The following is a 10,647-nucleotide window of genomic DNA, read 5'->3' as shown; positions in this document are numbered from 1 at the left end:
TATACAACAATTTCCCTAAAAATGCAGCCACTGCATCTGGCAATCACAAACCAAGGCAGCCAGCATATCACTGATGCAGAACGAAAACAGCAGAGCAGTGGGTGCCAACGACTAACTGCCAGACAACAGCCGGTGTCAGCACAGCCCCTCCCAAGAACCCTCAATGTCTATATGTATTTAAAATTTAAAGGTGGGCACAGAGAAACAGCCACAGCTCCTATACCCTATACAAAATGTATTTCCAGGAAGAGTTAGTGAAACAAAATAATCAGCTGTCTTATTGTGTCTTGTGATACAACTTACATACTCTTTATTGCACAAGGTAGTAACAATCGATATTGTTGCATCTGTCCGTCATCAGCTGTTTATTTTTGTTTTTTTCTTCTGACCAGCTTTCTGCACCACCTTTTCAACATCCTAATAATGATTACCACACAGTTTGTATGTGCAAAAATGAAATACATTCTTTGTAATTAAAAGCAGATTAAGTCTGATTTAAAGAATAATTAGTGGATCAACACTAGGCTGCTTAAAAAGTGTGGAAGGGCAATAGAGAATTTAAGAATATTTTCTTATTACAACTAGTAGTTTAAAGTTTACTTTTAGCTAACTATCATAATCTTGATGCCTACTCAAAAGAAACACTTATCCATCTATCCATCGTCTTCAGCTCTTATGCAGTTGGGTGTAGTGGAGAGGAAGCTCAATGCTATTTCCACTGTCACTGGAAGAAGGTACACCCTAGTCTCAGGACAGACAACTTTTCACACTCACATTAACATCTATGATTTAGAAGCACTAGTAAACCTGAAGACCTTGTCTTTGAATATATAAAAACGCACCATGAGAATCAATTTTATAAAAAGAAATCTGATGACTCCTCTAAAGATAAAAACACTGAAGCACAAAATAAATTACGTTAATAATGAATTAAGCTGTACTGTAAACATTGGATTTAAAAAAGAGGAAGGAGAAACAAAGGAAAAAAATTAATGTCCTTTATACAATGTGATTTTCTGTATTTTGTGTAGCTGCTGAATAAGATTATATTCATATGTTCCTGGATGATATCCAGTTCCAAAATTTTGCTCTTTGATTTCTTCAAAGTAATGGCCCCAGTTTCCATTGCTGTCTGCTCCAAACCCAAAGACGCTGACCTGGACAGAAAAAAAAAAGTAAATACATAAGAAATAAATAATGAAAGTTAAATTTCAATGTGTCATATAATTTCAGCTTTGTCACAAGAGCTAACTGAACTAACTACAAAGAACAGAGGCCCCCAACCCCCGACGCAGCCTCAGACTCGCAGAGCTCAATACCTTTTTGCTCAGTTGGAATCTCACCAACAAACTGGATCACCTGCAGTTTGGTGGTGAGAATGTCTGACATCCTCACAAACCAGCCTCAGTCAGTCCGACTTGACCATTCCCCCCAGGGCTGCATTTTCAGCCCCTGCTGTACAGTTATGATTGTACACCAACCCATCCAAACAACGTCATCATCAAGCATGCCGATGACACCACTTTGGTTGGGCTCATGTGTGTTGGAGATGAGACCGCATACAGGGAGGAGATAGAGAACTTGTCCCACTGGTGTTCAGCAAATCATCTGAAGATGAACATCCTTAATCCTTTAAGACCTACCATAGAACCAAGTCCACCAGAGCTTATCTTTATAGTTTTACATTCTGTAGTGCCATTTCAAGTTCCTATACATCAGTACAACCGTTATAGCCCAAATATTAATAATATGTATGCATTAAGTCCATAGTAACTACATAAATTGCCAAAAAATGCAATAAACTACAAAAAAATTGAAAATCTTTTTCCTGCGATAGTTCGCGCTGAGGTCTATTCCAACGTAGGAAGTGTTTTGAACAGCTAATCGGATCGGCAAAGTGTGTTTCTGGAATATTACGTTTTTGTTGCTGCAAATGCTTTTTATGCAATTTTTGCAAAGCTATATGTGGAAGGAAACCGTGACCTAGGGCAAGCTGATGGCATAAGATGTAAGTACAACTCCTCCGGTTTCATATGCAAAAAAAGTTATTGCGCTAGCTTACGTGGTTCCAGTTCTACAGCGATTTAAAAATAGTTATGCAAAATGGAGCGCGCAAACTCCAACGGGTTTTAAAGGGTTAAAGGAAAAGAACTCACAAGGCACAGAGAGGTCCTCACCCCTCTGATTAAAAACACAGAACGGCTGGAATCTGTCCCCAACCTCAGGTTTCTGGGCACCCACATCTCTGCTGATCTCACCTGGACCCAATACACCAATACCCTGGTAAAGAAGGCCTAACAGTAGGAGAGCATGCTCTCCATTGAGGGCTACAATTGAGAACAGGAAGGTTGCACAGAGTGATTAACACTGTCAAAAAAGAATCATTGGCTGCCTTCTGGCACACCAGGATGCCAATAACAACAACCTTTATTTGTCACATACAGAGTACAGAGTACAACATGTAGTGAAATGTTTGTGTCCGAGGTGCGGACAAGCTGCAGACGTAGCTGCGCCATTTTACAGCTTGGTTTTTGTTTTGTTTTTTTAGCATGTGGGGTCTAGCCAGGACCATTACTGGGAATAAAACTAGCGACTCCCGTTCCAAAGGCAATAACCCCCTACCCACACCTCACCAATCTGAGCCACATTCTTGATTTTTAGTTCACAAAGACTTCTCATAACCACTCCTGAAACTTTGAAGGTTTTAGCTCTTTATACAGTGAAGTTACAGGAGGATAAAAAAAAAATATCAGGTAAAATGTCCTTCGCTTGTTAAAATAATCCCGTCCGATACCACGTGAGAATAATAAATATAACATTTTCTGTTGTAACCCTCAAACTGAATGGTAATGCTGTGGACGTATGTAATAACAACAGGGGAGGTCTCAGTGTCTCACTCCAACTTTATTAACTGACTCTCAGAACTTCACATATAGTAAGCGCCAAAATCTCCACCCCAGCACTTCCCTTCAACTTGGGTGTGAGTGGAGCCACCTGGTGGTCCGCCACAATGCAATGACACTCATTTTCACTTTATCACAAAACTAAAATATCACTACTTCCACGTCTAATTTTCTGTACTGGAGGCGGAGTAAACTGGATCAGCACTCCGTGCTAAGCGAATGCTCACGACGCAGGAGGAACAAATATTGTCAGTGATACCTATCTTGGCACAACACTGATCCTGCCACAATTTGTTCCTCCGGTTCAAATCATGGACAAACAGTATCCCGCAGTTGATTGTTTTTAAACCCATTTTGCACAGAGAGACAATGTATTTATAGGAATGTGTGGTGTAGAATAAACCGCAGTGGGCGTGTGTGTGGTTGGAGGGTGTATTTGCAGTGTTGCCAACAAGTAAGGAAAATCGCTTTTGGCTGTCCTAAAAGTCGCTAGAAGTTGCTAAATGACATCGTCACAAGACTCCAGTGACACCAGAAAAAGTTGCCAGATTTGTCGCTAGTCGCTTTTTTAGGGGAAAAAAGTCACTAAGGGGATTTGAAAAGTAGCTAAATTTAGCGACCAAGTCACTAAGTTGTAGTGATGGGATTTCCGTCTCTTTTTAGAGAACCGGCTCTTTCGGCTCGACTCACTAAAAAGAGCTGGCTCTTTCGGCTCGCAACCGGATCTTCAGGTTGTTTTGTTGCTTTAATTAATTATTAACAGCAATATAAAATTATGCACAAAAGGAATTACTAATGTAAAAACAAAACTGTGGTTTTATTTATATATGCTTGTATATAAATTTATATGGTGGCTCCTAGAGACAAATCACATACAAGCTCCAAAAAGCACGTACAAACTCCAAGACACGTACAAACTCCAAAACACATTTCTAGCGTTAACTGAACTTCCAAAACAGAGCTACGTAGATCACTTAAATTACACAATTGAAAGCATATGTGTATTGTTTGTGTATTTATACACAAGCACTCATATATATTCAAATAATTTTAAAAAATGTTCATTTACCTGTTACTACCACACACCAAATCCAGTCATTGGTACTTCTGCTTGTGTAGCCACTAGGTAACAAAAGCTCAACACTGCCCCTAGCATCCTGGAGCACTTCTATTGTGCTTTGTACGTGTTTTGGAGTTTGTACGTGTTTTGGAGTTTGTACGTGTTTTGGAGTTTGTACGTGTTTTGGAGTTTGTACGTGCTTTGTCTTAGAGCCACCGTAAATATACTTTTATTTATTCACTCCACATAAAATGTAATAAATAAATCATATAATACAAAAACCAACTATTCACATTTCAACTTTTAATATTTAAATTTTCAGCTTTTTCCTTTTAAACAAATTTAAAGTGAAACAACACAAAACACTGCAAACCACAACACAATTAAATATAAATTAAAATATGAAAACAAAAAGAAGATGCACATTCTCTGTCATATGGACCTGCATGAATAAACTTTCTGAATCCTTTATCATCCACAACTGAAAATAGTTGTGGATGATTACTATACCTTTCTAATGTGACGTTGTTGTCCCTGGCTCTCTTTCTCTCTCTCCCCCTCCCGCTCTGTTCTTGTGCTACTGCGAGTGTAACTACCGCCCCCCCTCTTCCCAGCGCAAAGCACAAGGCTTGCGTGTGGAGTGAAGCGGAAAAAAAGTGCGAGAGAGAGGGTGAGAGAAAGAAAAGAAAAAACCACGGCTCCCAATGAGGAGACAGCTTGCGTCGTTCACTTCAAATATTCTCTAAGAGCCGTTTCGTTCGCCACGGACACATCACTACTAAGTTGGCAACACTGTGATGATCTTCTAAAACAAAGGGGGGCCTAGCAAAAAATTTTGGGAACCACTGCTATAAGGATTTACTATACATGTGTTGGGAAAATCAGCATCACAGTATACTTTGTTTAATTTCAAACAGGAGAAAGAGGTAAACAGCACATTATCATTCGTACTCTTTGGTCTTTGTAAATTTTGATTAAACAACAATAGCACACATCGCGTACATGCTATTGCTATTTATAGTGGTTTAACCTGTCAAGGACAAAAACAAAAGAATTCTGCATCAAAGCTTGAAATCATAGCTTTCCTGGATTTCCTGGATTGGTGGCATGATAGTTAGTGCTGTTGCTTCACAGTAAGAAGGTCCTGGGTTCAAATCCACAATCTGGCTAGTTTGCAGTTGTTTCTCTTTGGGTATTCTGGTTTCCTCCCACAGTTAGAAGTCATGCAGTTATTAGAGTTAGGTTAATTGGTGATTCTAAATTACCCGTGAATGTAAGTGCAAATGGTTGTTTGTCTCTATGTGATAGACTGATGAGCAGTCCAGGGTGTACCCTGTCTTGTAACCTATCACTTCAGGGTTATTTCCCAGCCCCCCTGCAACCAGGATAAAGATAGGAGGATCGTAGTTGTTGTAGAGCCATTCACTTTTTATGGTAACCAGACTCTAGACATTATGTAATATGAAGACAACATGTAGTATTTAAGTGACCAAGTTGTATTGGGGTAAAAGGTTTTGAATAGTGTTGAAATAAAATGACAAAATTGTGAAGGATTCAAATATTCTAAGAACTCAACTTACTTCATCTAAACATGTTTCAATCGCATTTTATGAACACAAAATGCACAGGTTTATTGAATATGAAAAAGTTGTGTAGATTTAACTCAGTTGTTTAAGTTTCTGCGAAAGCAAAACAATTGTGTGCAACCAATGTCCACTATTGAATTAAGTAAATCCAACATGGCCTTTTTTGTCAGTGTAGATCCAAAATAATGCAATCAAAGATGTAATGGACAAAAATAAAATTACAATTCTCTGGGGTTTTTTTTTAGCATAGTTGGCAGTTATGGCATATGTACTTATTGCACAGCAGTCCTTATTGCTTCACTGGTATTTCTTTGACTTTTGGAATGTTATCCTACCTCATCACAAATCATCAAGCTCAAAGCCAAAGCCATGAAGCCAGTAGATGGATAAGCACCCTTCTTTAGTAACCAAACTTGATGAACGTGTTTCATGAAAGCCGGATTGAGGATCATCACCTGGTAATTAAATATGGTCATTTATTCTGCGAATAATGCACAATATAATCTTTTAACTAAATTATATTTGATATATAAATATACAGTTTGTCATTTTTGTTAAAATATAGAATAATGTACTCACCAAATTCTTGTTGGCTAGGCTCTGTTTGTTTAAATCACCATTTTCTCTGTTGGAAATATGCTTTTACATTAATGGCATATATGCTAGAAAAGGAATTAATTAGCAATTATGTGATTAGAATCATTTAATGCTAGATTCCGATTGAAATGATAAATGCACACAATAATGAATTTGTTAAGCTTTTCACAACCCTAAATATTCCAAGTGTACTAAATATATATTCTAAATACAAAAACATAAAAAGGTAACAGCAATGTTTGAACTACCCAACGTTCTCAAGGAGCCACAAAAAATCCTCCATCTTGAATGGAAAAAACACAAGGTGAGTGGTGTGGTCCAGTAAGCTAGCAGTCTCTGGATACATGACACGATGAGTTGTTTTGGTACCAACATCCACTTCAAAGCCTCTGGTCGGCCCATAGTTCATTCTAAATTATACATATTTAACATCATGCAGTTAAATCATATTTTGTGAATAGAGTCAATACAACAACATTAGGGGTGCAACGATACTCGTATCGATATTGAACCGTTCAATACAGTTCTTTCGGTTTGGTACGCATATGTATCGAACAATACAAAATTTTTAATTTATTTTATCAACTTTTATTCTGACGATGCAGTCTGTGTTGAGAGCTCAGGGGATGAGATGAAATGAGATAGCCTTTATTTGTCAGTTGCAGGCCTTTTGCCCACAACCAAGATGACAGACCTTGCCGACCGTACATACAATACAAAGATCACATTGGGGGGGACAGGTCAGGCCAGGTAGCGAGGAAAAAAACATCGAAATGTGTAACACAAAAGGATAATACAGGAATGCACAGGTATCAACACACCATAACACAATAAACACAGACAAGCAACATGGTAAAGTGTTCCAGTGTGTACATCTGATCTGGGACCGCTGCAATCTTCGACTGCGCCTCCAGCTGACCCGATGTCCACATCATGGGGGAGGTAAGGGTTGGAGGTGGCGTTGGATAGGGAGGGTAATGCGTCAGTGAGTGCTTACCAGTATCAGTATATGTATGTGTGTGTGTGTGTCCATAGTTCAGCTGAGACAGTGTCCTTCGCCCCGCCAGGCTAAGTAAACAGTCTTCCAGCCAACCCAGGTGGCCTTGTAGGGAATGGGAAGGAAAAGACTCAACACAGTCGTTATCAGGGAGTTTTTGTTCAGCTCCAGCCTTGAGCCCACAGCTGGCGCCGAAGGGGTAGCCGCATTATGATGGTGATTTTTCTTTTGCAAACAACTCATGAGAATTTCAAGCTGTTTTTAACACTCCGACACTGGTCTCTCAATCTCCCGTTAATAGCTGCGAGTTTCTCTATGATGTTATTAGCCATCGATTCTGTGGTCTTGTCGCTCTTTTGCTCACATAGCAGATTCTGAGACCTCACGACCGCAGCCAACTGATCCGAGGTGTAATCCAGCTCCGCCCAGAGATGTTGTTCTGAGTTGATTCTTTCCTGATGTAATCCAACATACATACGCTCAAAGGTGTTATTCTGAGCATTCACTGCAGTCGTAAGCGCCTCCAAGCTCTTAACCATGCTGCCTTCAGTGAGCCCTTTCTGAGAAGTCGCACCTGTCGTTCCAATCCCAGCGGGCAGCCTTGTGGGGGTTTGAACAGCCGGTTCCGCTCTCTTAATTCTCCGATAAGCCAGGGCCAAGCCAGCTCCGATCAGCAAGAACCCTGTTATCATGGTTCCGAATAGGTAGATATCTTCAGCGTCCTCGATCGACAGTCCCGCCAGGCACACGATCCTCTGCCACCCGTCCATCGTGTATCCGGCAGGGAAAGTCCCTCCAGGGCACTCAATCAATCAATCAATCAATCAATCAATCAATCAATCAATCTTTATTTATAAAGCACTTTTCATACAGAAAAAATGTAGCACAAAGTGCTTTACATAGTTAAAAGCAGCCCACCCCACCCTCCAACTCACTCCCCACACTCTCAATACACATATATCCCCCCACCCCCACCCACACACACACACACGCGCACACTTAAAGAGTAAAAATTGGGCTGGGCTCGCATGAGCCAAGTGAGGAAACATTATAACAGAGAGCCGTCTGCACCGGGAGCCGGTCACAGACCGCAGCCTCCGGGCTGGGCACACAGCAGGAGGGAGGCAAGGAGCCCCCCAACCAGGCTGAGGGTTCTCCCGAGCCCAGACTTCTCGTTAAAGGGTGTCAATAGCATTCAGAGACCAGTTGATCAAATCCATAATTCTCTTTTAGGTTTTAGACACAGACTGTGAGAGAGTGTTCCAGGGAAAGTAATACAAAAAAGACACGAGACTAGACAAGGACATAAGAACTAGCAGGGAAGATAAGGGAGAGGAGAAAAGTGCGTCCGCCTCCTCCGAGAGCCAAAGAGTGGATCTGCGTTTGACTACTCCGCCTAGGCTGCACTGTCGAGCGCAGATCCACTAGCGCAGCGCAAGCTAGCAAGACAGAAGCTAAGCTTCGTTGCAACATGGCAAATTGAACCTCCCCCACCCTCATTCAGATCTGGCCTTTGGAACTATTTTGGTTTTCATGTGAAGTATGACCCTGAAGGTAAGCGCGTCATGGACAAAAGTAAAACAGTATGTCGGATGTGCCACGCAATGCTCAATTACTTGGGTGGGAACCATGCTCGTTAACGTGTTGACGCCGTCCAGCCCCATGCACGGGGCGATCCGCGGTAGCTCGTTAACGGAGATTTGCCGTGTTGTGGCGTTAACGTCACTTCAGATCAACGCTGACAGCACCAGTGGGAACTAGTGAGTTCGCCTTGTAATCGGAAGGTTGCCGGTTCGAGCCCCGGCTTGGACAGTCTCGTCGTTGTGTCCTTGGGCAAGACACTTCACCCGTTGCCTACTGGTGGTGGTCAGAGGGCCCGGTGGCGCCAGTGTCCGGCAGCCTCGCCTCTGTCAGTGCGCCCCAGGGTGGCTGTGGCTACAATGTAGCTTGCCATCACCAGTGTGTGAATGTGTGCTGTGAATGGGTGGATGACTGGATATGTAAAGCGCTTTGGGGTCCTTAGGGACTAGTAAAGCGCTATATAAATACAGGCCATTTTACCATTTACCACAAGAATATGACTGCACATTTACCCCTAGTGCAAAGACAAGTGGAAGTCAGACAAAAACAACAAGCACGCATGCTACAAACTTTACCCGAGTCATTTAGACAGCCGTTAGCACATGATTCTCCTTATGGGGACCTGATATGTTTAATATGCTGCTGAGAATATAGCCCAGAAGAAGCGTATAGTATAGCTTTTATTTTGGAAAGAGACATTTCTCTGTAATAAACTCTCTTTTCCAAAGATGAGTGATTCCTCAATCAGATAGATTTATTTTTTTATTACTTTGTTGTTTCAGCAACATTAAATTTAAAAACTGTACTTTTGAGTTTTAAAAAATATCGAACCGTGACACCAAAGTATCGAACCGAACCGAACGGTGAATTTTGTGTATCGTTGCACCCCTAAACAACATAATAGTCAACTCTAAGTAAAAGTGAATGTTTGATTGTATTCTATTTTACCTTATTACGAAATCATGCAAATCAATCAGAGGTCCATAACGTGATCCATTCAAATTACCAGAATTCCCCACTACAGCACAAATCCTGCAGCGATCAGGCCTGGGTTCTACATCTTCTGAAATGATCGGTAGCATCTCAAACACCTTGTCTACTGTTGCATTGAAGAAAGCGAAGTCGTATTTTTCCTGCTTTATTTTCTGACAGACATAAGAGAGGAAAGTTAATAAAGTTAATGGAACTGGTAACCAGCAAGTTTTACACTTTTTTTGTCAACATTGAATATATATATATCTATATAGATGGATATCTCACACGTTCCAAGTATATGTTTTCCAGTGGCTCCAACAGTTGGAAAAATATAATGAAATGCAAAGTTAATCAACATTTGTTTTGTTTAGTGATCATTTAATTTACCTTCCACCAGAGGAAATCATTCTCTGAGATGCTGTGTTTTCTTGGCAAAAAGGGTTCAGGAGATGCATCAATCTGTTCCCTAAACCAAGGATCACCATCTCTTATACATTTGAGACAGGAACAAAAGCTCGACTTCCAGGGCCCAAAGGAGTAAACAGATAAATTCCATGAAGGACTGAAAAACATAGGCATCACTGCGATGCACAGGAGTAGGGAAATAAGAACTCCGGATTTTTTCTGTCTGTAATTCATCTTTAATGAAGAACAATCTGTGGATTTAGTGAGTGGAGAAACATTCAGGTGAGTAAATCTAAGAATGTAGACAATGTTACAAAGAAGCCTACAACAAAACACTATCCACCGTTTCAAAAGCAACCTTGGTGACATAATCTGGGGACGGCATTGCCCTTGAGGACAAAGTATAATCAATGCTATATGTGAGGGGTTTATATGTGTTAACTCATTTAAAAGACATTGCCTTTCTACTTAAATAGCATAACATGACACCCAGTAGAAAGGAAAACATCTTGGACAATGTTTATTTAATATAACATAGAAAGA

At 40.7% G+C, this 10,647-nt stretch overlaps 1 protein-coding gene across 1 annotated transcript in view; it reads right to left on the bottom strand.

The window, feature by feature from the left end:
- Positions 1 to 285: 285 nt before the first annotated feature.
- The window catches only part of LOC102310766 (CMP-N-acetylneuraminate-beta-galactosamide-alpha-2,3-sialyltransferase 1), an 11,484-nt gene continuing 1,122 nt past the window's right edge, over positions 286 to 10,647 (bottom strand). The window contains exons 2-7 of the mRNA XM_042216837.1: positions 10,087 to 10,355; positions 9,673 to 9,869; positions 6,395 to 6,556; positions 6,129 to 6,174; positions 5,885 to 6,004; positions 286 to 1,157 (exon numbers count right to left, since the gene is read on the bottom strand). Coding sequence (XP_042072771.1) covers positions 990 to 1,157; positions 5,885 to 6,004; positions 6,129 to 6,174; positions 6,395 to 6,556; positions 9,673 to 9,869; positions 10,087 to 10,338 — 945 coding nt within the window. The 5' untranslated portion in view covers positions 10,339 to 10,355 and the 3' untranslated portion in view covers positions 286 to 989. The remainder of the gene's footprint in view (positions 1,158 to 5,884; positions 6,005 to 6,128; positions 6,175 to 6,394; positions 6,557 to 9,672; positions 9,870 to 10,086; positions 10,356 to 10,647) is intronic.

This window comes from Haplochromis burtoni, unplaced genomic scaffold (genome assembly GCF_018398535.1).
Source record: "Haplochromis burtoni strain Fernald_Lab_line unplaced genomic scaffold, NCSU_Asbu1 Contig_1286, whole genome shotgun sequence".
Lineage (NCBI taxonomy): Eukaryota > Metazoa > Chordata > Actinopteri > Cichliformes > Cichlidae > Haplochromis > Haplochromis burtoni.
The sequence above is the reverse complement of the archived record's forward strand: the minus strand, read 5'-3'. Positions and strand labels throughout refer to the sequence as shown.